The sequence below is a fragment of the Ovis canadensis genome, chromosome X (genome assembly GCF_042477335.2).
Source record: "Ovis canadensis isolate MfBH-ARS-UI-01 breed Bighorn chromosome X, ARS-UI_OviCan_v2, whole genome shotgun sequence".
Classification (NCBI taxonomy): domain Eukaryota; kingdom Metazoa; phylum Chordata; class Mammalia; order Artiodactyla; family Bovidae; genus Ovis; species Ovis canadensis.
Genome location: NC_091727.1, coordinates 16,009,155 through 16,036,919, shown reverse-complemented (window position 1 = coordinate 16,036,919; position 27,765 = coordinate 16,009,155). Strand labels below are relative to the sequence as shown.

At 41.0% G+C, this 27,765-nt stretch overlaps 2 protein-coding genes across 4 annotated transcripts in view; one reads left to right on the top strand and one right to left on the bottom strand.

Annotated features, from left to right (window-relative positions):
• The first annotated feature begins 887 nt into the window (after positions 1-887).
• On the top strand, positions 888-22,543 carry RBBP7 (RB binding protein 7, chromatin remodeling factor). Of its 3 annotated transcripts, none has more exons than XM_070291376.1 (12): positions 888-1,307; positions 2,115-2,259; positions 6,911-7,056; positions 10,614-10,787; positions 11,824-11,939; positions 15,782-15,942; positions 16,680-16,806; positions 16,925-17,002; positions 17,822-17,898; positions 19,399-19,456; positions 21,291-21,401; positions 22,102-22,543. In XM_070291376.1, the coding sequence occupies exons 1-12, from the start codon at positions 1,292-1,294 to the stop codon at positions 22,168-22,170; spliced, it is 1,278 nt and encodes a 425-aa protein (XP_070147477.1). In that variant the 5' UTR covers positions 888-1,291; the 3' UTR covers positions 22,171-22,543. The 3 variants fall into 3 exon arrangements, with proteins under 3 accessions (XP_070147477.1, XP_070147478.1, XP_070147479.1); XM_070291377.1 differs by having other exon boundaries at positions 916-1,307; positions 10,641-10,787; XM_070291378.1 differs by lacking the exon at positions 888-1,307 and adding an exon at positions 1,678-1,840.
• A 1,242-nt stretch (positions 22,544-23,785) lies between these two features.
• TXLNG (taxilin gamma) overlaps positions 23,786-27,765 on the bottom strand; it is a 44,429-nt gene continuing 40,449 nt past the window's right edge. Inside the window, exon 10 of the mRNA XM_070291375.1 lies at positions 23,786-26,961. Within this exon, the coding sequence (XP_070147476.1) occupies positions 26,671-26,961 (291 nt within the window). The 3' untranslated portion in view covers positions 23,786-26,670. The remainder of the gene's footprint in view (positions 26,962-27,765) is intronic.

Genomic DNA, 27,765 nt, shown 5'->3' with positions numbered 1-27,765 from the left:
TAGCCCGTCCCCTTTGCTCCTGGCCCTCATTTTCATTCCTTTTTGGCCTTGCAGCCTGCTTTCTCCTCACCCCTGCGTACCCCTCAGGGGCTACCAAGTTCCAGGACAAAGCAAGGCTCAGGCAAGCCGGTCCCAGGTCAGCTCTACCCAGTTCTTTCCAGCTTCGCCAGCCTAGGGTGGGGTCACCCTGGGACCCCCGCAGGTTACAAATGACTCAGCAAGGCCCAAGGCTAGGAAGAATACAAGAATGGCAATGCAGGAACAAAATCCTCTGCAGTACGACAGGGCTCAAATATCATCTTAAAGACTCGAATTTGTTAACAAAGACGAAACTCAAATCAGCCTCGGGGCGCTGGCGGCCTGTGCTTGAACAGGCCGCAGGTTTAGCCTACAAGGCAGGCCCAGCGGCTTGAACAGTCGGAAAACGCCCGCGGCCTCTGCTAAAGGCCCCCTTTGCCTCCGACAATCCCACCTCGCCTCGACCAGGCCCCAGAAAAGGCCAGTCGGCTGGAGGGAGAACTTTCAGAGTGCACAGACTTATGCATGTCCGTGACTGTCAGAGAGACTTTGAGGGCACAGTAGTCTCTCGAGACTAGAAACCATTTTTCTCTCTAGCGCTGAGATTTTGCTTGGCTAAGCGGCAGCAGCCTCCCAGCCCCCCACCCCCACCGCCAAAGCCGCAGCAAGCAGCCACGTCCCGCGGCCCCAGGGCTCGCCGCCCCGGGGCTCGCAGCCCCCACGCAGCTTGCACGCCGCGCCTCCTTTCGCCCCACCCCCTCGCGCCCCCATCCGCCCCCGCGGCCTGCCCTGGGAGCGCCAGGCGAGCCCTCGCGCCTGCGCCTCGCCAACTTCCTGCCGCGGAACGCCCCACCCACCCCCAAAAGCCCGCCTCCGAACGCCGCGTTAAACCTGCCTGCCGCCAGTCATTGGTCAAAAAGACGAAGCCGTTGGCTCCGAGGCCCACCCAAGCCACCGCCTCTCACTTTTCCCAGGGCGGATGCGCCTGCGCTCAGCTGCCTGGGCGGGCTGGGAGGCGCGGGTTGAAAAGTCTCGTTCCAAGTTTGGAGAGAGAGAGAAGAGCGCCTCAGACCTCGGTACCCGCAAGCTGGGAGGAGGCAGCAGAGAAGGACGCAGCGTCTGGGGAGCTCCCAGGCTGTAAGACGGAGCTCAGGCTTCGAGAGCTAGAACTGTGTGACGCGCCTGGGAAAGGCAGGAGCGCTTGTGGTTGGGCTGCTCTTGGCTAGCAAGGGGAGTCCGAGGCGGCGGCGAGGGGCGAACGACCCGACGCAAGATGGCGAGTAAAGAGAGTAAGAGGCCCCGCGGGGCGGCGCGCGGCGGGGGGCGGTGAGCGTGCGAGGCCGCGGCACGCGCCGGCGAAAGGCGCGAATTGGCGTGAGGAGCAGGGGGCGGGGCCGGGCGCGAGGCAGGGCGCGCGCCTCGAGGGGCCTACGCGGGACGGGGCCGCGGCGCGAAGGGCTTCGAGCACTTCCGGAGCCAGGCGCGGGGCCGCGGTTGGGCCCCCTTCCCGCTACCCCCCGGCGTCACCCCCCTCTGGCGGCGGCGCTTGCTCTGCACCCGGGCGGAGGCGGCCTCCGTCGCCGGAAAGCGGGCACGGCACCATCTTCCACGCGCGCGCGTCGACCGCCTCGGGGTCGCGGCCCTTGTCCGGGGGATTCTGGAACCCGCCGACTTATGGCTGCCGGCTCGGGTTTCGTGGGAGCTGAGGCCTCTTCTGGTGGGGGATGGGGGGAGCGGGCCGATGCGTTTCTGCTACACGTGGATTCGTCTCGCCGGGTGGGTCGGGGAGCCCCTTTACATACGGGTCGTCATCTTGGAACAGGTGCGAACAGCTGTAACCGGCAAAACAATTGCGATATCTATGTAATTAATTGCCCAATATTGTATACGCAGGCGGTATTGATTTCAAACTGCAAAAAAATAAGCTTCCTGGTGTTAATATTCTCCTCGCGTTCTGGAAGACCAGTGAGTTGGTCGTGTCCAATTTAGTGGTTAAGAGAAAGAGGAGATTAGGTGTGGCCATCTCGAGGTGACCTCCAGTATAGATTTCGATCCCTTTCAGACACTTAATCGTATGGGATTTGTCCAAATTTCAGTGTTTGAAGATACTGTGGAGGAGCGTGTCATCAATGAAGAATATAAAATCTGGAAGAAGAATACACCGTTTCTGTATGACCTGGTTATGACCCATGCTCTTCAGTGGCCGAGTCTTACCGTTCAGTGGCTTCCTGAAGTGACTAAGTAAGGGTTTTTGTCAACTCTTATTTTGCATAAATTTTGCTGTTAACATGAATCTCCTAGTTTTTCGCGTCTTATACATAGAACATAAACAAGTAATCGATTAAGCCTTTCGGTGATGTGGCAGGTGATTTTTATTTTCAAAACTGACTTACAGGGTGGTTTCTGACGTATAAATGTGGAATTAAAAGCGGACAGAGAATCTGTTCTGAGATTAAGGATATTTGTAGGATGCACGAGATACATTTGACATTTCTTGAACTTAAATGTAGACGCTGGGTTTTCTTTGGACCCCAAACTAATGGATTTCTTTAAAACTCAGTGGGAAAAGTGCACGAATCATAAGTGTATGGCTTGATGAATTTTTGCAAAATGAATACCTCTTTGTAACCAGCCCACAAGACGAATACGTTTTAATTGGCAAAGGAGAAAACAGTTTTGCAGCGGTTCACCAACGAAAAGGTGGTATAATATGATACATTTTGAGGTTGTTTTTGGTCTTCACCTCTTTGTAAAATTTCTCTGGTAATAATTGCTGACATTTGTTGAGCACATCTGAAGAGTTTTATGTCCTATTAGATTTAATACAACAGTACAATAATTATTTTTTATTATCCTCTTCTTTTTAATCGATGTGGAAATGGGCTGAGATGTTAAGTAACATGCCCCAGATCACACAGCTGGTAAGTGGTGGAGCGGGCTTTGGAATGCAAACCAGGTGGCCCCAGAGTTGAGGCAACCTCTGCACTAGGTTATGGTTCTCATACACTTGCACTTTTCCTAGTAAGAACCTGGCCATGTACTTTAAAAATGTATTAAATTTGATTGTTATGTGTATGTCATTTAATGAGGATTTATTAAACTCTAGAAGTTTTGCAACAACTTTTAAAAATAAGAGTAAATTACTTTGGTATAAAACTCATATAGTGGCCAGATTTTCCATATGAGAACATTGACTTCTACACGGTTAGGGACTTCCAGTGGACTTTTCAAAAATCTCAATGTAAATACACAGATGTGGGAAGAGGAGCCAAGAACTAAATAATGGAGACTTCTAAGTGTTGACATTTACAGCTTTGACCATCAAATGCTTAAGGGTATTGAGGTTCTGATGTAGTGCAGCACGGGTATTTGACTATGTCTTCCTATTAAGCAGATTAAGTTAAACAACTTAATTTGAATCTTTTTGATGTTTGACAGTAGAAAAGAGCCCAGGCTTTAAGGTTAGAGATCTGAATTTGAATCCTGCCCCTTGCTTCTTAGCTTTGTGAATTAGGGCAAATTGATCAGTCTCTATCCTGAAATAGTCTGGTCTGTAAATGGAGATGCTGAAAGTTCTTACAGCCTACATCTGAGGAAATGAATAAGATCACACATGTTAAAATGCTGGCTCAGAGTGAGTACACAGTAAGTGGTGATTGATGGTGGTTCTCCCACCCTTTCCTATTCAGAAATAAGTTGTTAGGGTGGAATAGCTCTGTTTCCATTTGTATTTCAATGAAAGCTGTTTAGTCACATTACCTATTATGTTTTTTGTGTAAAACACTTTAAAGATAATAAATCTGTGTTTTCTCAGCCCAGATACTACTTTTATATTAACACTTAGGAACTTAACAGAAAATACTTTATATATTCCATGGGGTTCTTTGCATACAAAGAAGTGGGATCTGGTTGTGGGATGGGCAGTGGCTCTGGGAGTGCAACAAAATGCCAGCCAGCCTGCATTCTTGTGTGTCGAAGACGGCTGAGTGGTGCTTTGCAGGTTTCTGTTTGGACTATGAAGGGACTGTGATTGTGTTTTGTCACTATGTAGGACAGTAGAAATGTTGGATACTCTTACAGCCTGGCACTTTGAGAGGCAGGCCCTACTCAACCTCATCTGGCTGGTCTTCTGTATACATACAACATGCTTCCAAATGATTACTTGCACTTTCTGAGCTGTTGCCCTTAAATTCAGTTAGGTGATCATCCAAATAATTGATTTGGCTCTTTAAATTTTATTTAGGTATCTCTAAGAAACTATTTTTCAAAACCAGTAGATCATTACTTCATATGTCTTATTGAATAATTTCTTAAACATATTGAGACTTATATGCTCTACCTAAAAATCTATGTATGCATTCAAATTCAGATGATACAAAGCTGCATAGAGTGAAGACTAAGTTCCCCTTCCACATCCTCTGTTCTTCTGGTTGCCTTACCCAGAGCAGAGTCATTTGTGATTTCTTATCCATCCTGCCGGCATGAAGAAGTACATGCTATGCCCCTCCGCCCTCTTTTTCTGTTAGGAAGTTGTTGACTTGACTTTGGATCTTAGTTCCCCAACCAGAGATCGAACCTGTGACCCCTGCAGTGGAAGCTTGGAGTTCTGACCACTGAACCACCAGGGAAGTCTCTGTTCACTTGATTTTTTAAATTAAGAGTTTGTATTGGAGACTTTCTTCCTATAAGCATGCTTAGATATATGAAGGGCTCGGTAGAATTCCTTTGTGGATATACTGTGACTTGTGTCACCAGTTCCTTATTGATGGATATTTGTTTTCAGTCTTTGGCTATTTCAGGCATTCCTACCAAGAATAACCTTGTGATGATAATCTGTGATTGTCAGGTGAATTTCCTTAAGTGGTCAAAGAATTCTGGCACTGAAAATGGACAAGGTCTTTTGTAACGAGTGCTTCTGCAGCCTTAGGTACATCCAGTATTTGAAGAAAGCAATGAAATATTGATGGGCTCAGAAAAGTAGGCTTGTTTTTCGATGATGGTGATGAAAGAATTTGTAGTAAAAAGAAAAATCCTTATATGATGATGGAGTCAGAGGAAACTGAAATAATTGAATTTTGGAGTCAAAAGAAGCTTTTCAGACCCTCTAGTCCATGTTGTAATTCTACTCCTTAAAAAGGTCATATGATGAACTGATGTGTTTGACCGTAACTTTACCTGTAGGTCTTAGAATTTTTCTACTTAACGCTATAAAAAACAAGTCACTTTTCTTCCTTTTATGTCAGCCCTGATATTGCTGGTGCCTCCTTTCTCTCAAGTATTCCTATTTCTTTTCAAATGGTTCTCATGAGATATGTTTAAGTTCCCTTTCACTTCAAGCCACTATTCCCTGTAAAAGTTTCATTTTTGCCTAAGTCCTTCTAAAATGCATTGCCTAGAGCCTAATTTTCTAAGTGTGGTTTTCCCAGTCACAGATTAGTAGATGAATGCCCATGTGTATTGCCTCTTCCTACCCTATATAAATTCATGTAAGATGAAAGTAATTAATTTTTTTATAACCACATCGTATTCTTGGCCACTGAACACACATCAACTCAGACCCATGTCTTAATTTTTTAAATAGATTCACTTTTTTATTTTTAAAAATATTTTATTTATTTATTTATTATTTATTTGACTGTGCCAGATCTTGCAGGATCTTTGATCTTTGTTGCAGTCTGTGGGATCTTTAGTTGTGGCATATGGGATCTGATTCCCTGACCAGGGCTGGAATTTGGGCCTCCTGCATTGAGAGTGCACCATCTTAGCCATTAGACCACTAGGGAAGTCCCCATGTCCTTTTTCAAATGAACTCCTATTGTTTAGCCATGGCTGCCTTATTCTGTTCTTGGAGTTTTTGTGTATTTACTGCTCTTTCATACCCTAAGCCCAATCTTGGTAAAATTTAATCTTGTATTTTTTAGTTATTACTAAATTATATGCCTGGAAGTAATTCACAAACCTTTATTCTAAACCAATGAATCCTTTGTACAGCTGGAATTTAGAAACAGTCTAGGGTTTTGTTTTTTTTTTTTAATGTTGGGGCTCAGAGCCTTACTTCTCAGCCTGCCTTACTAATGTGGAACTATGGGACACAGGTGAAAGTTGTTCTGAATAATACAAATGGGAACGCATTGTTAATAGATACAGATGCAAAATCATCACTTGGATTAAGTGCCAAGAGTCATCAGTGGTTTCTTTAGCCACAAGGAGTTACCATAGAATAGGGTAACAAAGACGACCCCCTCCCCTGCCTTCCCCTGTAAAAATGGGAATGCCTGTTTTATGAACGTTAAGCACCATAAATATAAATAAGGGGTTTTCACATCATGTCATTTTTACTCATAACCTGTTTTTTAGGTGAAGAAATTGAGACCCGCGGGGAAGTTGTGATTTAAGGAATCACATATAACTAATTTTAGTTTGAGCCTGGGTTTAAACCCAGTTTTTCTTGACTCAGCACTTTATTTTGTCCATTCTGCCTTTTTACCTCTTACTGGGAAACCAGAAACACCTAGAGTATTAAAATTGAAGGTTTTTGTTGTTGTTGTTGTTAGGTGAGAAGTCATGATTTATGAATACGGGAGCCAGTGATAGACAATTTGTTAGCAACTGATTTCTTAAAGGATTGTGGAGGGGGAAGTTGAAGTTTTAGTTGCTCAGTCATGTCTGACTATTTGCGACTCTGTGACCCCTTGGACTGTAGCCAGGCTCCTCTGTCCATGGAATTCTCCAGGCAAGGACACTGGAGAGGGTAGCCATTCCCTCCCCAGGAGGTCTTCTTGACCCAGGGATCAAATCTGGGTCTCCTGCTTTGCAGGCAGATTCTTTACCATGTGAGCTACCAAGGAATCCCCTTATAAGATTAATATGACTTATTTTCTTTCATAAACAGACCGGAAGGAAAGGATTATGCCCTTCATTGGCTAGTGCTGGGGACTCACACATCTGATGAGCAGAATCATCTCGTGGTTGCTCGAGTCCATATTCCGAATGATGATGCGCAGTTTGATGCTTCCCACTGTGACAGTGAAAAGGGTGGTAAGTAATCCATACATTCCAGCATTGGTGTCTGAGGAGTAAGCCTCTAATTATATATTAACTTATACCAATATCTTTTGGGTAGTTAAACCTCAACTCTGAAATTTTACATTCACACGATGAGATAAATCTGTATGCACTGGTATGGAAAGGTGTCCAAGATAAATTGGGTAACTGATGTGTGTGATTATAGTAACAGTTTTGGTAATAGTAAGAATATGTGTTGGTGTATGCATAGAAAAAAAAGTCAGGCATTTATACCAGATGGTTAATAGCTTTTTTATGAAAGTTGTTGACTCCCTTCCTGCAAACCAAACATAATTCCCCTGTTTGGTATTCCCACAACCACCGAAGTTTGATGATTTTGCTAGGAGGACTCAAAAGACTCAGCAAATTATACTCAAGGCTAAAGTTTGTTATAATGAGAAATGAACAGAAGCAGCAGGAAAAAGATATACATCAGGGAGTCTAGGGAAGTCCAGTGCAAATCTCATCCAGGGCCACACAGGATGTACTTTGTTTCTGGCAACAAATAACAGGGAGACATGTGGGCTATCTCTGCCCAGGGAAACCCATTTGAGGGTCAGGGTCTCTGTCTTTCTTGGGGGTTGGTTGTGTAGGCAAATTATACTGGCAGCCAGCCATGGCAACTGAATCTTGAGACCCCAGTAATGAACTCAGGTGTGTATCGTCAATCTTGATATTTGTACAAAGCCACCCTGACAGACTGGAACAGCATGGTCCATTGCTTCAGGTATACACCACAAAATCAACCCATCAGTGACATAGAGGACATTCTGAGGTCTGTGTTCCCAGGAGTTGATCAGGGGTCAGTTGTGGCCCCAGTTTCCATCAGCAGCGAGGACTAAGCAAGCAGACCTGCTGGGTTAGTGCTTCCCCACAACCCCATGTGGTTAAGCAGATCTTAACATTGTCCAGTACTTTTTAAAAAATAAAACACTGCTTTATAGCTAAAATCTTGCCAACCCTGCTCCATTCCTCTCTGCTTTCCTTTCCAGAATTCATCACTGTCCTGAAATTAGTGTGCCATTTTCAGCTATTTTTATTATTCACACATAATGCTGTACAGTTGGCTTTTTTCATTCAGTTCTCTGTGTGTGTACCATGTAAATGTCTAGCTTATTCTTTTTACTGCTGTGTAGTATTCCATTACACTTAAACCCCCATTTATTCTTCTGTCAAGGGGTAGTTGGGTTATATCTCTGTTGGTGTTTTGTTCTTGGAGCAGTGCTTCAGTGAATATCCTTGCCAAGTCTTCTTGTACTTGTGGGAGAATTTATCTAGTGGAATGGAATTGCTGAGTTGTGTGGTGTATTCATTCTCAACCTAAAATAATATAAAAGTTTCCCAAAATGATTTACTCAGTTTAACACTTCCACAATTCATAGTCTATTATCCTACAACCTTATGCATTATTTCTGTAAATATTGTTGTAATCAGGAAATTTTTAATGGCTTTTAGTCCTAAGTGAGTGAAAGTCGCTCAGTTGTGTCTGACTCTTTGCAACCCCATGGACGTCCATGGAATTCTCTAGGCCAGAATACTGGAGTGGGTAGTCTTTCCCTTCTCCAGGGGATCGTCCCAACCCAAGGATTGAACCCAGGTCTCCCGCATTGCAGGCGGATTCTTTACCAACTGAGCCACAAGGGAAGCCTAAAGTATGTAGTTAATTGGGCTTTAGTCTCTGCATAATAATACGGAGATACTTAGTTATTAGTCACTTGTCCAGTGAATTATATTCTAACAAGTGACTGCAATACTTAGTTGACATCAAGCTTTTTAAAACTTTAGTTATGGTGTTTTTTTTAGTTACAGTATTTTTAGTAGATACTATTATCATTAAGATAGTGATTTTTTTCAGACTTTTCCTTTTGAGTTTTAAGAAAGCTCTGTGTACACAGTAAATCTTACCTGAAAGCCCAGTTTTTCTTAAAGGAAACCTGTTGAGTTTTTCACTAAAGGAATTGGGAAGCTTAAGAATCTTTGCAGCAGGAGAGAGAGAGAGAGTGTCCTATGGGTCCACGGTGGTGGGAGGTTGAAATACAGAAAAAGCGACAGCTTTGGAGCAGGGTCTCAAGAGGTAGCAAGTGATGGATCAGGAGGGGTGTTCTTAGAAAGACCGAGGCATTTTCTTTCATTGACATGATGGGAAGGGAAAGTGCACAGAGGGAAATGGGTGACTGCATATGGTTGTGTGAGAGGAGTTGTGTGAAATGGGATATGATTTTCAGCCCCAGAAATAATAAGCAATGGTATTTGTCATAGAGAAGAAGAATGGCTAAATTCTTTCTTTTTTTTTTTTTTTTTTGCCTGAGTGACTTGTAGGACCTTAGTTCCCCAACCATGGATCCAACCTGGGCCCCCCACCCCCAGTGAAAGCACCAACTGCTAACCACTGCACTGCCAGAGAATTCCCAAAAATGGCTAAATTCTAATAGTAAGCCTTGGGAGCCAGTGTTGATTATGCATTCCCACAGAGCAAGATGTGGCTGAAACTGAGAAAAGGCTTATGGATTTCAGTGTGATTTCACCAGGCCCCAGCTAGTCTATTTTACTTGTTACCTCCCTGGCTCCATTAGACATTTGAGTTAGTGTTACTTGACCTGAGATACAGAGTGAGTGAAAAAGGAATGTGCAAAGAAGAAGTGACATAGGTCAGGAAGAAATAACAGTTATAATGTCAAGCCTCCAAGCTTCTAATATGTCAGCAACTAATTCAAGTTTTTATCCATGAGCACAGGAAAGAAAATAATCTTGTTTGCTATTATCTGCTTAGATGTTCTCTACTTGTATTCTTTCTGCTACCATCTTACTGCTTCTCTGAAGTTATACTTTTTTGTGTGGCTTTGTCACTTTTCTGAGGTCTTTTTAATAACTATTTAACATACAGTCATATTCCCACACCAGATAGAAAGGTTAGCCCACTCATTTTAGCTTTGGCACTCCACCAGCAGTTGAACCAATGTGTTGAACTCGATTGAGCAGATGTGTTCAAGGATTCTGGTGGAACTGACTTGTGCGTGACTGTGTCTGTGTCTTGGTGTTGGGTGGAGGTTAGTCAGCATGGGTTTCTGATACGAGGATGTTTTTGACTTTAGACTCAAGGAGTGTTCATGCTCCTGAGGATGAACCTATCTTAAAGAAACCTAAAATACGATTCTAATTTCAGCACTTCCAAATGAGTTGTGTTTGAACTAAAAGGCTGAGGTGTGTTAATTGCATGGTTATTTAAATTTTCATAAATAATTACATCATCTTCACAACTGAAAGAAGCTGGTTTTTAATTGTTTTAAGTCCAAAATGGAACTGAATTAACTTGAAAGAATAGGTATCAGTATTTTCCAATTCAGTTGGAGTTGAATAAATTAATTCTGAGTGGCAAATGAACCCATATTTTTCTGTGCTCGCTTGGTCTCACTCTTGTTCTCTCTTACCAATTTGTGTTATATTCCGTCAGATTAAAATCTCAGGTTGACTAAGTGACTTATGAATTTTAATCGTAAGTATATGTGTTTATTTCTTTCTTCTCACATTAGAATTTGGTGGCTTTGGTTCTGTAACAGGAAAAATTGAATGTGAAATTAAAATTAACCATGAAGGAGAAGTAAACCGTGCTCGTTACATGCCGCAGAATCCTCACATCATTGCTACAAAAACACCATCTTCTGATGTGCTGGTTTTTGACTATACGAAGCACCCTGCGAAACCAGGTATGCATTAATAAAGTCAGACCGATGCTTGATCCTTCTTGATTCGAAATAATTGCTTTGATATCATACAGACTAGTATACTCCAACTTTTAGAGATTTAGAAATGGTTTCAGGGATCTAAAAACCATGTTCAAATTCAGTGATTTAATGCAGGACCTCACAGCAGGTTATATTCCTGGCTAAGATTTATTATAGCGAAGGATATAGAGCAAAAAAGGAGAAAAAAAACTGGCTAAGGTTTGTTATTACAAAGGATACAGAGCAAAAACAAGAGGAGAAAGATACACATCAGGCAGAGTCCAGAGAGGTCAGGCGTAGACTTGTGAGTCCTTTTCCACTGGGGCCACACACCACAGGGGTAGAGATGTCTCTGTCGAGGGAAGCCTATTTGAGTCTCAGTGTCTGCGGTTTTTATGGCAGTCTGGTCACATAGGTATATCCTGCTCTGTGACCAGCCATGGTAAGGGAAACTCCGCACCCCAGCAGTGAAGTCAGATGCTTCATGAATCTTGCTCAACAATCCTGCAAGTCTCAACAAGCTGCCACAGCATGCCGCACTGCTCTGGGCGTACACAGCTACATCAGACAGTGACATGAAGAATTTTGTGAGGGTCACATTCCCAGGGGTGACGAGGTCAGTCATGGTTGTAGGCTACTCTGGAGACATGCAAGGGCTGAACATCCAGACCTGCTGCTTTCTTTAAAAAATTGTTTTAAAAATTGGCTTGGATTGTCACCATGTAAATTTGTGGGCTGGTACAGTTTTCAGTGTTTTGTGTTAGAACTTAGTACTGTGTTTTGCAAAGGAACCAGTCATTTTATTGGTTTACATAGAGTATTTAAAATGTAGCACAGAGAACCGCTTTTCAGGGTGGCTGTGGGTCAGACCAAATCCTTGTTTGTGTGCAGTGCTTTTGTAGGCATTATAATAAATGTTAAGACTTAGGAGTGAGGATTTGCTCTTACCAGTTCTGATAAACAGATAATCACTTAGTAATCAATGTTATTTCTTTTCCTTTCTTTCTTTTTTCTTTAGACCCAAGTGGAGAGTGTAATCCTGACCTTAGGCTAAGAGGCCACCAAAAGGAAGGCTATGGTCTTTCTTGGAATTCCAATTTGAGTGGACATCTCCTAAGTGCATCTGATGACCATGTGAGAAATCTGTTCTTCCTAATCTACTCATGCACTAAGAGTTAAAGACTGTTACGAACAGCTCTACACTGAAGGAAACTAATAGATGAAAGGTTTTCTAAGATTGTTGTGATAACATTTCCACAGGTTTTAGAACATTGGTTATCACACTGCCCTTTTGGAGTCTTAGAATTCCTCAAATTTCTTTTGAAGCAGCCATAGAATGGAGGGAAAGTGGGCAAAAGGTGTTCCATTTAAAAGTGGACCTCTGTAATGGAGACACTCTAAAGCATTTGTAAGGCCTGATTAATACATTTTAGTTTTTTTTTTTTTTTTTTAGTTTTTTAAAGTGTACAATTCTATGAGTTTTACTTTATTCACAAAGTTGTGAAACCATCAGCACTAATTAAAAACCATTTTCATTAAATGTCACAAAAAGTAACTCCATATTCATTAAGCAGTCTACTCCTCACCCCTTCCTTCTCTCGGCAACCACTAGTTTACTTTCTATCTCTGTAGATTTGTTTTTTTCTTGATATTTCATATAAATGGAATTATATAGTAGGCAACTTTTTCTGTCTGACTGCTTTTACTAGCATGATGTTTTCAAGGTTCATCCATGTGAGCATATGTCAGTACTTGATCTCTTTATGGCTGAACAGTGCTCCATTATATAGATATACCACAATTCATTTATCAATTGGTAGACATTTGGGTTGTTTCCAGTTGGGGCTGCTTTGAGTATTGTTACGAACATTTTTGTACAGGTTTTTGTGTAGATAAATGTTTTCATTTCTCTTGGGTAGTCACCTAGGAGTGTAATTACTGAGTCATATGGTAACTTTAAGTTTAGCTATTAAAAGAACTACTAAACCGTTTTCCAAAGCAGCTGTACTACTTCACGTCCCTACCACCAATGTACCAGTGTTCCAGTTTCTCCATGTCCTCACCAGCAGTTGTTATGGTCTGTCATTATTATAATCATTCTAGTGGGTATTTCATTGTGATTATGACTTACATGTACTAATGGTGTTGAGCATCTTTTCATGTGCTTGTGGCCATTTCTGTATCATCTTTGGAAAAACTTGTATTGAAATCCTTTGTCCATTTTTAAATTTTTTTTATGGTTGAATTTTAAGAGTTTGTTTTAAAATATATTCTAGATATGAGTCCTTTATCAGATATGTGATTTTAAAAAAATTTCTCCATTCTTTAGGTTGTCTTTTCACTTTTTTGATTTCCTCTGAAACAAAAATTCAGTTTATGTATTTTTCATCATTTTGGCTTTTGATACCATATCTAAGAAGCCATTACATAATTCAGTATCACAAAGATTTACACCTATGTTTTTTCTAAGAATTCTAGTTTTAGCTCTTATATTTAGGTCTTTGGTCCATATTGATATGGTGTGAGGTAGGGGTCCAGCTTCATTTTCTGTGTGTGGATATCCAGCTTTTCCAGCTAATCTTTCCCTGTGGAGTTGCCTTGGCGTCCTTTAAAGTGTTTTAATAATGAAAAAGTACCACACAGATGCAAAGTGATCATGTTAATTTATATAGACCAATGTTTATAGCGTTCTTGCCACTAACAGCCCCATATTTTCTTTCATGGTTCCCATACTGCAAGCATAAAGTGTTCGGTATGATTCCAAGCACAAGGCAAGAGTAGACTTCTGGAGCTTTTGAAGGCTCATGTAACTTGGCCACAGTTAGCATTTTATGTCAGCCACGTGAAAGTAGGTTCCCTTGCCTTCTTGTTAGTATATCCTCATGTATATGTCTGTCAATGACAATTTCTATTAAGCTTTTTGAAACATTGAAGTAGGTAATTGGCCCAGTCAAGATTGTTTAGTTATAGGCAACAAAAACCAACTCTGGGTGCCTGGGGGTTTTTTTTCCTTTCTTTTTTCTTTGGTAAATTTAAAATTTTCATGACTTTTAGTTTTTATTTTTAAAGATAAAATCTTCAGGTGGATGTTCTGAGTGATCTTTAAAAAATATCTAGTTTATTTTTTAACAGTAAATGTATACCCTCTTTACCTGTTTCTTCTGCCCTCCACTCCTAGCAACCATCAGTCTGTTCTTTATATCTATGAGCTTGTTTTTTGTTCCTGTTGCTTTTAAGTTTCCATATATAAGTGAGATCATATGGTTTTTGTCTTTCCTTAACTTTATTTCATTTCGCATGATGCCCTCAAAGTTCATGCTGTCATAGATGACAAGATTTTCTCTTTTATGGCTGAGTAGTATTCCATTGCACACATATAGCACATCTTCATCCATTCACGCACTGATGGACACTTAGGTTGTTTCCATGTCATGGTACTGTAAAGAATGCCACCATGAACATGGGGGTGCATATATCTTTCCAAATTAGTGTTTGTGTTTTCTTTGTATAAATGTCAAAGTGGGATTGTATCATGTGGTAGTTCTATTTTTGCTTTTCTGAAGAACTTCCATAAATACTGGGTTGGGCAAAAAGTTCGTTCAGGTTTTTCTATACCATATAATGAAAAAACCTGAATGAACTTTTTGGCCAACCCTGTATTTTCCTTGGTGGCTACAAAGAGGGTGCTGACTGATTTAAACAGAAAAGGAATTAATTGGAAGGGCATTATGTAGGGTAGCTCACAGAATCACTGTGATGGCAAGAAAATAGCCTGGAAAAGAGGAGAGGCCAGGTTGTTGACCCAAATTAGGCCAGTGAGGATGTTACTCTTGCCATCCCTGGAAAGTGGATGTAACACTCCCCATGCCCCTCTACCCTGTCATCAGAACAGAGTCTCTGAAAGAAAGCCTTCTTCTGTTTCCCTCAGAGTGGGCATAGGATCGTCTCCCACACAGGGAGGATGGGTTATACTCAAGAACTTAATTACTAGTACTTTTTGAAGACACCAGGCTGGGAGTTGCTAGTCATAATTAATAGCTGATGTTTCCTAAGGGCTCCACATATGCGAGGCATCTTGGTAATTTTCCCAGGATCTTTCTGAGGTGAGGAGCAGGTAATAGTTCGACACATTCCACCTTTTCCATGCATGTAAATTGCGTCCAAATGTGTGAGTATCAACAGAGACTAAGGGCCACATGTATTGTGTAACAGAAACCCTTTCAGATAATAAAATGATTGATGAAGAGAGGAAGCTGATACTAGTGTCAGTGGAATTAATTTGAATATACCTTAATGGAATTACCTCATACTCCATTGAGGTGACAATCACTGCCCTATACTTTGCAATATTTTTTCATAGAAACTTCAGACTCTTCTCAGCTATTTTTATGACGAGATGTTAAGAAAAGACTCAAACTCTCAAAGCCTGCGGATCTGTAACCTTTGAGGTCTGGGCAGGCCCTGTGGTCTCTTCAGTAGCCTTGTAGGGGTTTCTAGGTTGTTCAGCTGTTGGCACTTGCTGATGTATGTAGTGGTTTCTGCTGTGAAGTGACAGTTGTCCAAAAGCTTTCACTTTTTAAGAAGCATGTTTTAGTTTTAATTCCCAGTTTCCCAGCCCAGCATGAAGTTTTAAGATATGCATTTCAGTTTGGTGGATATTGAACCCCAGGCTCGTGTTGTGTAATCTAGGTGAATTTTAGATACTTGATTGAATGTATGTAGGTGGAAACTCAAACCAGAATGTTTCTTGCCTGCCACCATGCTGTCCTCCCGTCCCCATTACACTGTATTTTCCTTCCCCTCTGCATCTCAGATTGTGGAAGCTACACCTGTACACTTTGCTATTTATGAAACTTCACTTTTTTAAAAAATTTTCATATAGTAAGTAGCTTTGTTTTTAATAAAGAGTTTTAAATAAGGTGTTAGCATTTAAATTCAGTCTCTCATAACTAACTCTTGTTTTGTTCCTTCTTCAGACTGTCTGTCTGTGGGATATTAATGCAGGACCAAAGGAAGGCAAAATTGTGGATGCTAAAGCAATTTTTACCGGCCACTCGGCTGTTGTAGAGGATGTGGCCTGGCACCTGCTGCATGAGTCCTTGTTTGGATCTGTTGCTGATGATCAGAAACTTATGATGTAAGGTGGAAAATTGAGTGGGGTTTTGTTATATGGGTGTCCTGAATGACCATCAGTGATTGTGGTGGCTTTTAAATTGTGTCTTGGCCTTCAAAAAAAGAAAAACAGCTTTAGTGAGGTATAATTGACATGAGAAGCTATAAATAGGGATGGCCTTTTTACGTAAAAGTTACTGTGCTGTATGATTGAACACAACTTTTTATTTAGAAAAAGAAAAAAACAGGTACGTGCACATGAGGAAACATGCTTGGGGCAGTGGTATGTATCAAAATCGGGGATCAGGGTAACTTGCCTTGAAGTTGAGGGAGGAGAGTGATTGTGCATCAAGGCATGGCTACAGGGCTGCATTCAAGCACCTGGAATGCTTTTTATCTCATAAACTAGCATCTGAGGCAAACAAAGCAAAATACTGAATTTGACTAGGCTAGGTTATAGATATGAAACAGTAGTCTCTAGTATTTTGTGCATGCTTGAAATAGTTGGTAATCCAGATAGGGACGTAATGAACAAGAAAGCAGAGGTAGCCCTAGTTTGTTCTGTGCAGGTTTAGAGCATATCACCTAGTGGTTGGAAGTCCAAGTTGCCAACTCTGCATGGTTAGTGTCCCTGAAAGGCAAGTTAGCGAGAGAGGAGTGGCATGGAGTGGTGCTGATGTGGGCACAAGTGTTGGGGAGGGAGGTGGGGCAGGGTTGAGTGGCCTGCTCTTGTGCTGTGTGCCTTGTACCTTTGTGTTTTAGATGGGACACTAGGTCCAACACCACCTCCAAGCCGAGCCACCTGGTTGATGCGCACACTGCCGAGGTCAATTGCCTGTCCTTCAATCCCTACAGCGAGTTCATTCTCGCAACTGGCTCTGCGGATAAGGTTTCTAAGTTTTTGCATATTTGGTGTTTACAAACCTACTTGTCTTTGTTACTACAATATTTTAAAATTCTTATGTAAAGTGCAGAAACAAATTCCTTTTCATTTTATTTTTCTTCAGACTGTAGCTTTATGGGATCTGCGTAACTTAAAATTGAAACTCCATACCTTTGAATCTCATAAAGATGAAATTTTCCAGGTATGTGACAGTTTTCTGGTGTCTCTGTCAGATTTTAGTAACTTTTTACTAGAGAGAAGTTTATAAATTTTTTTCTTTTACATAGTGGACTTGGGACATTGGGTTTTTGTTTTGTTTTTGGCTATGCCATGTGGCTTGTGGGATCTTAGTTCACCAACCAGGGATTGAACCCTGGCAGTGAAAGCCTAGAGTGCTAACCATTGGACCACCAGGGAATTCCCTGTGTTTGTTTTTTTTTTTTTTAAAGCTCCTTGCCTACTGTGTAAGTAAACTAGTGAGAAATAACTTGGAGATTTCTAGATATTGTTAGTTCAGAAGTAAAAGGAACAGTCTTTGCAAAATAGGATCAGTTTAAAAAGTGAAGATAGTTTCCTGGTAGTCTAGTGGTTAGGATTCAGCACTGTCATTGCTGTGGCCTGGTTTAAATCCCTGGTCATGGAACTGAGATCTCAGAAGCTGAGCAGTACAGCCAAAAATAAGTAAATTAATTTTTTAAATGAAATCTTATATATGGTTTAAAATAGAGATGTGCATAGGCTAAGGTACACTTCATTAGAAATGTTAAAAGCTTCTGGGGTGGTTTGGGAGCTAAGTTTATTGGGAGCCCTAGCAGAGTTACCCTTGAGGAATATGACCCTCCCAGGGGAAGGCTGAAGAGATGTTTCATTTAAGAGCACCTGAAGGGACAGCACAAAGAGTGAAGGCTTGTAGGCCAAGCAAAGGGTACAGAAGATGAAATGGGAAAATATCTAGGATTAGAACAATAGCCACAGACCCAGTAATGGATGATTCTTTATGTTTTCAAATATGTGTTGCTAGGTCCACTGGTCTCCACATAACGAAACCATTCTGGCTTCAAGTGGTACTGATCGCCGCCTGAATGTGTGGGATTTAAGGTAACTCAGGATCTGGTGACAAAAATTGCATAAATATGCTAATATAGCAGATTATGTAATAATTCATAGACTAGAAGAGCGATTTGCTAACCCCAGTTTAATAAGTCTAAAATTAATCTTCAGTACCTTCCTAAAGAGTCTGTTCCATAAAATAGAAGTGAATCAGCAAATGGAATGTGAAAAAAATTGATGCAAATGTGAGTTTTGATTTTCTTTGTAATTAGGACTGAAGTCAGGGTTAGGGGTGCATGTGTGTTTTAACATCCAAACAATGGTATTGAAAAAACTCTTGCTATAGAAAGGGGTAAAGACGTCAGCTGTTTGTGTCTCCTTAGATTTCAACGTACATCTGCAGGACTAATCTTTTTCAGTTGTTTTTTTCCCACAGGTATGAGCTCTTCCTGTGGGTTGTGTAACTGCTGAGGATGAGAACAGGATAAGCACAGCCAATGCCATCGGGGGTTCATTATGGAAACAGTTTCTCCCAATTCTTAAAGTTCCTTGACTGCAGGGTTGCTATTCTAAGAATTTCAGACTGTTCGCTTTTTTTTGAGCTTTTAGAGCCATTAATAATGTTGCTGTATTATGTATCTCTCTGTAGAGATGTTCTTATCTGGAATCTAAATCATAGCATTTCCCAAAATAACTTCTTTCCTACCTGTATTGCTTTGAAGTGGACTGTTTAGTCAAGGCTGCCTTAATTACAAAGACAGTATACCCACTTTTCAGTGTATGGAACAGTAAAACTGCTAAACTGCTAATGTTCTGTGTTCTTACAGAAGAAACCCTAGTCATGATAGATGCTTGAAAATGTAGAGAATCTTTAAAACAGACATCTGAGAATATTCTTTTTTACTTGAAAACACTAGCAAAGTCCACCTGTGGAATAGGTATCAAGGATGATAATGGTTTGTAACTTGAGTGACTTCACTGTCGGAACTGCTAGCAAATTCTACAAATTGAAGTTTTGGGGGGTTGTGTTTGTTTTTTTAATTGAATTAAGATAAGAAAAAATTAAAACTTACCCTGTCCTTGGCTTATACATTCCATATTTAAAGTTGTTTTGTTGCCCTATCTTTAGCAGATCTGCAGTATTGGTGTGTAGTTGTATTTTACTCCTGGGATGAACAAGGGTTTAAGAGTGAAATGTAGGGATCAGGCATCAGTTCTTCTGTAAATATTTTATATACTTTTCACCTTTTAATCCTAATTCAGGAAACGCCTCAGTTAAGATATTGAATGAATTCTAAATTAATGTTTTATTAACAATAATTTCTATTCTGCAGCTTCACTTATGAACAGCTGTTACTACCATTTCCAGAAAGTAAACACCCTGCCCTCCCACCAAATAATTAATACAAAAACTCTAGCTGATAACAGTATAGAAATACATTGCTTTTAAGAGTGTTTTAGGATGGGATTTCTGGGCTGATGCTGGCTATGCAAACTTTGTTGCTAGAAGAATTTGAATACTGAAGGCATCATGTTTTTTCTCAATAGCAAAATTGGAGAAGAACAATCAGCAGAAGATGCAGAAGATGGGCCTCCAGAACTCCTGGTATATATTGACTTTTTCTTATGCAAGATGAAGTGTCATACGCAGACTGGACTATTTGTTATTGTTTCATGTATTTGAAAAAGTAGTCAGGACGATCAGATTCTATCTCTTGAGGATGATTTCAAATTGAAGGTTATTGTGATTTAGTCTGAAAAGTCTTGTTTTGTGATGCAGGGCTCCATAAATTTTAAGTCGTTTTTTAGTTAAAGTGTTGTTACCAACTATTTTTACTTTGGTAATAGTAGTTTTTTAAACTTTGGTAATACTGGTTTGTTCTCGTTTTGAGGAGTTTTTTGACATTGCAATACAACATATGGGATCTTAGTTCCCTGATCAGGGATGAAACCCGTGCCCCCTGCATTGGGAGCACAGAGTCGTAACCACTTGACCACCAGTGAAGTCCCTGGTAACTAACTGTTTTATTGAGATAAAATTTACAGACCATACAGTTCACTATCTAAATACTTCAGTGATTTTTAGTATATTCATAGAGTTGCACAGCCATCACAAGTCAATTTTAGAACATTTTTGTCCCCTCGGAAAGAAACTGTACATTTAACCATCACCTCTCAGTCGTCTTTTGTGAGCCCCTGGCTACCACTAGCCTACTTTCCATCTCTCTCGATTTGCCTGTTCTAGGCATTTCATATGAGAACCACCATACAGTATGTGGTCTCTTGTGACTGATTCTTACTTTTTTTTTTATATATCACAGGGAGAGGACAGTGTATAACTTTGTATTTAACATCTCTTAACAATTTTGTGGTCCTTGAGAAAATTCACTAGGATTTTGTTTTCTTTTTGTTTCTTGAGAGTCTGAAATCAAGGGACATTCGTATTATCCTTATAAGAAATTTTTTAATTTTTAAAAAAATTTTATTTTTTGGCGTTGCTGTGCAGCATGTGGGATCTTAGTTCCCCAACCAGGGATTGAACCTGTGCCCCTGCAGTGAAGCTGGGAGGCTTAACCACTGGACTGCCAGGAAGTCCCAATAATTGTTTCTTCTGAATCTTAATTCTAAGATCTATAAGGCCCTGTGCAGGAAGTAAGATTGCTCCCTTCTGCATTTTTTAGCAAATACCTCAGTTTAGCCCTAATGGGGACTTTCTGGAGTCCTGGAAATTTCCCCCCACCCCCAGCCTTGGGGCAGTGTGTCTTGGAGAGATTGAAGGATGGCTGAGAGCTATGCCTTTCCTTTACTAAGGGGGAGAAGAGGATTCTTCAGGGGGCCACAGAAGAACCAGGAGTCTCCAGGTGTTCCAGTTTCAGGAAAGAGTATATGACATCCTGGAAACGTATTACCTTGAATATTTTTACCTAACTGCTGCTGCTAAGTCGCTTCAGTCGTGTCCAACTCTGTGCGACCCCATAGATGGCAGCCCACAGGCTCCTCCGTCCATGGGATTTTCCAGGCAAGAGTACTGGAGTGGGGTGCCATTTTACCTAACTATATATCTGCTAATGAGGCAGAATTTGAGTGTTGATTGTATTAGGTATGGAAACAGCACTGTGGTTGTGAAGGAAAATGTCATTTCAGGTGATACAGGCTGAATGAAGTATTTAGGGGTAAGGTATGCTGTCTGCAACTTTTTGGTGGCTCAGCCAGTGGTATGTTAACAGTATTGGGGGCATCTAGGTGAAGGTTATCCAAGCATTTGTTGTACTGTCCTGTCACCTTTCTGGAGGGTTTGGAAATGGGCAAAGAGTGGTGGAGGGCTAGATTACCACCCTCCCTCCAGACTGCAGTTCAGCAACCTGTTTCTGGACTGATGCTCTAAAAACTAGCTTCTAACATAAGATATGAAACCAAGACTTTTTTGTTCTTATTAACAGTTTATTCATGGAGGACACACTGCCAAGATATCAGATTTTAGTTGGAACCCAAATGAGCCTTGGGTCATTTGCTCCGTGTCTGAGGATAACATCATGCAGATATGGCAAATGGTGAGCTAAAGTGTTTATTTTTCCTCAGTGACTATCTTGAAGAGATTTTTACTAATGATATAATAGAAATATTTCAAGTATTTCGGTGCATACTACATCAAATATTTATAGAAGGAAAGTCTTAAAAGACCTTTCTCCATTTTAACAAGTCTTTAGTTCAGTATGCACATGTTGATGTAGACATAGCTCCTGCTCCAATTTTCATGATTATGATTCTTCATAACTGGACTCTTGGCATCATTGCTCCATGTCCAGTGTCTGCTGTCATGCAGTGTATTCACACTGAGATCCTGAGTTCTGTGATGCACACTTGACATTTCTGAGACATGGTTTACCAGCCCTTTCATAAGCTTCAGGGCTATCTATTGCTCCATCTAAATGCCTGAAATGCTTTAGGAAAATGCCTTTTTTGGACAACTTAAATAAGTAGTGCATGGTCAGCTAGATATATGTGTGAAATTATACCCTGGCAAATAATTTTTGAGAACACTGGCCTGCCTTTTCCTCATTAAATTTATTAAAGTCTGAGAGTAAAACACAAAAAGTAAACTCTGAAGTTTCCACATTTAATTTCCAACACTAAATCACACTGGCCAGTGACATCTGAAATCTGGATAGAACTATTAAATGCTGTTTTTAGATAGTCTTGTAAAATTTTTAGGGAGTTTTACCTCTGATTTTATTTGGTTATTATCTCCAGGCTGAAAATATTTACAATGATGAAGAGTCAGATGTCACAACACCGGAACTGGAGGGGCAAGGATCTTAAACCCAAAGTACGAGAAATGTTTCTCTTGAATGTAATGCTACATGAATGCTTGACTTATCAAGCGCAAAAACAGCATTGTATAGTAGGGAGTTGAAGTGGGGTGGCATATGGCGTTCTTTACCTTCTGATCCTAGCACTTTCAAGTGAGCTATTGCGTACTGTATCATATTGTAGCTTTTAGGGAAGAATGTTGCTTAAGAAAGATTATCAGCTTTGTTTTAAAATACAAGTAAGCAGGGTACTGCCTTTGATTTAACTATAAGTCCTTGTTTTCTCTAAGTGCTTGCTGTTCCCAAATATGCAAGAATAACTTTTACAATTTTTCCCTCCAACACTTCTTGTTTGGCTTTGCAGAAATAAAGTTTTAAAATAACCTTTGTTTTATTATTTTAGACCCTCAGTTTTGAGGGGGGGGGGGTTGTGTATGGATGGATGTCCCTTTTTTATGAGGCGGCTATTGGGTATACATTACAGGCCAAGAACTTACTGAATTTTCTTTCCAGGGTACACCGTAGTATCCTAATACAAACATGGGGAGAAGTTAGGTGTTTGTATTTGGTGGTTGATTGGTGAACCTAGAACATGTCATTTGACCCATATGCCATTTGGGCCTTAACTTGGGCAGCTTTAAACAAAAATACAAGCTTGTGTGCTTGTGTGGCAGGTCAGTAGAGGGAACAGACCAGCCTGCAGCTTGGCCCTCAACCTCTTCTGTAAGGCCTGCCAGCTAGGAATAGTTTTTACATTGATTTTTCTTTTATTAAAATTTAAAAACATTTTTTTGCCGTACCACAAGGCAAAATCCCTGGGAGGGACTGGGGGCAGGAGGAGAAGGGGACAACAGAGGATGAGATGGCTGGATGGCATCACCGACTTGACGGACGTGACTTGATGGACGTGAGTCTGGGTGAACTCCGGGAGTTGGTGATGGACCGGGAGGCCTGGCGTGCTGCAGTTCATGGGGTCGCAAAGAGTCAGACACAACTGAGTGAACTGAGCAAGGCAATCCTAGTTCGGGATTAAATCGGCCCCAGGCAGTAAAAGTGCTGAGTCTTAACCACTGAACTGCCAGGGAATTCTCTACATTGACTTTTAAAGGTTGTTTGGGAAAAAGGCAGCACACTAATCCTAAACTACTTTTGACTTACAGAAAAAGCTTGCTAACTCCTTATATTTATGATTGTGCTTAAATACTTATTATTTTCATTTTTGTGTGTGTGTGCTTAAATACTTTTGCTCACCATCAATTAAGGTCTTTCCAATGTGCCTCTGTGTACATACACACTCTGCTAGTCAGATAAGTAACACCTTGGAATGTGCTAAGAGTTGGCCAAACTGAAGAAATACATAGTCCTTTGGGATTTTTAAAGCTCTGACGACAGCTACAGTGCAGAATTTCCTAGTCCTCTGTTTTAGAGGTTAAAAAAAAAAGTCCTAACATGTCTGGCTACATAAAACTTGTTTTCTGTCCCCAGCCAGACTGGCTGCGGTACCAGCCCTTTTTTAAGTCATACAACAATGAAACTACCTTTTAAGGCACAAGGACAGTATCTACAACTGTCTTCGGATTTGATAGACATTAAGGTCACACAGGCAACAAAATACACAGAAGCTGTTAAATTTATCATACATATTTACTTAATCTATACAGAATTGAGTAGATAAAATCAGATTCACATTAGTGAAAAATCTCTACAAAATGTCTTTGAAAAGCAAAACAAGACTGCCTCTTAAACAATTCGTATCCTCATGAAAGACGTGGGCTGTAAAAATAAAGCAGTGTGTTTAGCACAAACTAGAAGATATCTGCATCATTTTTTCACAGTTATTTCCATCTACAGTCTGAAAGAGGTAGATTTTTCTGCAACACCTGAGAATTGAATTGATAACCAGGTGTAATAAAGGCAGTTGCATACATAACTAAAAAATACTGGTCTCAAGACCAAGAAATGTACTCCTATAAGTCTGAGGATGAAATGGTCCATTATCCAAGACCCAAGTTTTCTCTATTCCTTGGAGTCTCCTGCCACTATAAATAATACACATCAAGATTCCATGATGGTGCAACAAATGCAGTTGAAGCAAATTTGACATTTAATCTTTTATGGGCCAGCCTTAGTAGCATCTGTGTTCTAGAATGTGGTAGAAATGGAGCGTGCTACAAAGCCACAATGCTGGGCTGGCGAGGTGAATGCCTTAGGAGCATGTCCTTCTCAGAGGGTCCCATTCGTATTTATTCACAGGGTAATGAGAGGAAAGATTCTGAAAGGATACCAAATGCACCCAAGACAGAATCCATGTCCTTTAAACACCATGAGAGCATCTAGCTAAAAATACATAGCAAGCCAAAAGCAGCAGGCCAAGTACTGTTAATCACGTCGCTTTATAAAGCCCTTGAAAATATGCAACAGGTCCGAGCTTTACGATCTTCCACACAGGACAAGCACCACACAGAAACGTGGCGGGCTACACAAATGGCTTAAGCCAGTAAGAGCTGTACATCCAGCAGAGCGCTTGTGAAATGGGATCATTAGTACTAATTTTACAGTAGAGTATATTTCTGATATATACCTCCATTTCCTCTCAGGGAAATGAGTCCAATATTTCATTTAGTAGCCAAAGGTGATATTTATAAAAGGCTGTTGGAGAAAGATGTTTGTTTTTGCTTCCGACTCATTTTGACAGTAATTAGTAACAGTGGGTTTCTTTTCCTCCACTGTCTGGCCCTTTGATTAACGTGACCAGCGGTGGAAGCTTAGACGTAATCCTTCACTCCAGGTGCTGGTGCCGACAATTTTCAATTCTTTCAACCCAGTTTAGACCACGAATGTGACAGGACAAATAAAACTTTAACAAAGAGAAAAACCCTTCTAACTGGACAGAAGAGTTTGTTCAGTCCAGTAAGCAATTCAAGAAGTGTCAGTTTGATAGTTTTGCTCAGTGGAATGTGCTAACATCAGTTCTAGTAGAACCTTTTTATTTCATAAAGTATTTCAATGCAAATTATACCAGGGACAAAGTCAAACTCTTTGTCAGTGCAGCCTGGTTAATGATGTGTATAAACTCAACCACATTTGACAGTGTGAAGAACAAAGGAAAGTTATAAAAGAACAAATCCAAAAGTGATGTGCTGCATTTCCGAAGCCCCCCATTCCAAGTGTAGACACCTTGATAATACTGTTTTGTTTTTCCATAAAAAAGAATGAAAACTAAGAAAAGGGTGAGAAACAGACTGAAAGCGTAAGTAATAGATCCTGGCTACTTAGCTCTCTGCCACATTTCCTTTAAGTTAAAAACGCTGGTTCCAGTCTTTCTGTTTTAGACATGAAATAAAATCAGTTTCAGCTAGCATGATCATAATTAAAATTCCCTTTTAAAAACCCTGGAGAACTGTGCTGGTTGGACTCAGAATAGTTGGACACCAACTTTCAAGTAGCCAGAAAGTAGTGGAGGGACTTCTGCTTAAGAAAAGCTACACAATGGTTTTACCCTCATTGTCTTAAACTGACGAAGGACTGTCAGTGGTAATTCTCCATGGGAAGTGGAGCATGTGCACCCAGAATCCCAACTGAAAAGCAAACCACCAGGCTCCCCACACTGTAGGCTTTCAGGTGGTCCAACCAGGCGCTTCTAACCTGAAAACGGTGATGGGACTATTTTTTAGTCAGAGAAACAGTAAGCCTGTTTCTCCAATGATTTGCCTATATATACTACTTTGTTTAAATTATACCTCTATGTACATATTCTGCCAAAACAGAAACTCTAGGCTTGGGGACATCTCAGTTTGTCAAGTGATATATCAAAAAGCTAATTTGAAACAAATATGCTGTGCTTGTTTCTGACCCAAGCTTTCAGTTTTATTGGCATTTAGATGGACAGGGAGGCCTTGCGTGCTACAGTCCATGGGGTCGGAAAGAGTCAGACGCAACTGAACTGAATCGTCTTGATTTTCCTTTTTTTTTTTTTGAGTTATATTCACAGGGAGGGGTGGGTATTTAAATGAATATTGTTTTCTCATCAAGGAACCATTATCAGGGAGTTCACTGGCAGTCCAGTGGTTAGGACATGGTGCCTTCACTGCTGAGGGTACGAGTTCAATCCCTGGTTGGGGAACTTAAGATCCCAGAGGCCACAAAGCACAGCCAAAAAAAGAAGGAACCATTATCAGAACAAAGTTCCCTTGTAATGGTCAGCCCTGGTGAATGAAATTTTAATTCAGACAAAATTCTGTGCAAGGAGCAAGGGAGAGGGAAAAAGGCAATGAGCACATGCATTCTGATGAAGGGGAACGAGGCAGATGTGCAACACGGCTGAGGAAAATGTAGAGTAAAACTATTCAAACCTGCCAAGCAGCCTCCTGTACCACTTAAGTCCAGTAGTTCTAAGAAAATACAGATATGGTAGAAAAAGTAAGAAAATTTTCACCACAAAACCAAGTTACTACTAACAGAGGAAGTTATACACAAAATAGAGCTCTCAGTACAGTGATCATACTTGGTCTCAGTCAACTGACTCGATGCTGGGCCCGGCTCCCAGGGACCCGGCCTCAGGGATAACCCGGGCGGCACTTTGCCAGGTGGCACCAGACTCCTCGGGCAAAGCTGAGGCGGTGCAGGGCTGGGCCTCGGGTGGCGCTGGGCCTCCGCCTGCCGCCCTCCCGGACACCTGCTCCTTCAGCACTTCCACCTTCTCGTTGAGCTCGTTCCTCTCTGTCTGCAGAGCCCGGCACAGCTTCTCCAGCCGTTCCAGTTTTATTTGAAAGGCTTTGTACTCTTTATCTCGGACAGTTTTCTATAAAGAGAAAAAGCAGGGTTTATTTAACCTAACTGAATATGAATTACATTACTGGATACAACAAATTAAGTCTTTTGAGCCACTTGTTGGGTCACCTGAACATGTTCAATTTCTTCAAACACTTCCTAACATCCAGCTAGCTGCGTTTGCACACTTAACTATGGACACCAGTTAATGTGCTTCTGATGTGACAAAATGAAAATCCCTGTCGAGTTTCTTAAAAAGAAAGGAAAAAAAAAAAAAGAACCAAAGTCTACCTTTAATAACATTTTGTATTGATAAATTAATAAGAAAATTCAAGATACTCACCACTAAAGACTAGCAGATAAAATAAGGGCTTGCTTAAAAACAAAACTCATTTCCACATTATTTCTCTTATTTTACCAATCCTCAGATGAGAACAAGATTCAGGGTGTGTTATTTAGTGTTTGCAAACCTCAGCTTTGTAAGACTGGCAGAAAGTATTATGCTGTTTTTTGTATGGACTTAAGGTAGAGACAGGCACCCAAGTTGGTGGCCTGTGCTCCCACTGAGAAATCTGACCCAGCCAGGTGGGCGCCTGGCAAAAAGGCAGATTCCCTGACCCCCACCCCCACACGAAGTCAATCAAACTTGCTGGAGCCCAACAACTCAGGTCTTAGAAGCTGGGGATCCCAGCAGGCTGGGAGGCAGGAAACCCAACACCTCACTCAGGGTCCTCCCTACAGCCTAGCTCCTGACGGGACAGACTGCACACACCACCCCTCTCTGCCCAGCTCTGGCCAGTCCCCAACTGTGACAGCAGTGTCGCAAGGTGGCATT

Bases quoted from the DNA above. Each gene is read 5' to 3' on its own strand.
- RBBP7 (XM_070291378.1), top strand. From the start codon at position 1,693: ATGGCTGCCGGCTCGGGTTTCGTGGGAGCTGAGGCCTCTTCTGGTGGG. The intron at 2,260-6,910 runs GTAAGGGTTTTT...TTTCATAAACAG, and splicing joins TGGCTTCCTGAAGTGACTAA to ACCGGAAGGAAAGGATTATG. The intron at 17,899-19,398 runs GTAACTCAGGAT...TTTTCTCAATAG, and splicing joins CTGAATGTGTGGGATTTAAG to CAAAATTGGAGAAGAACAAT.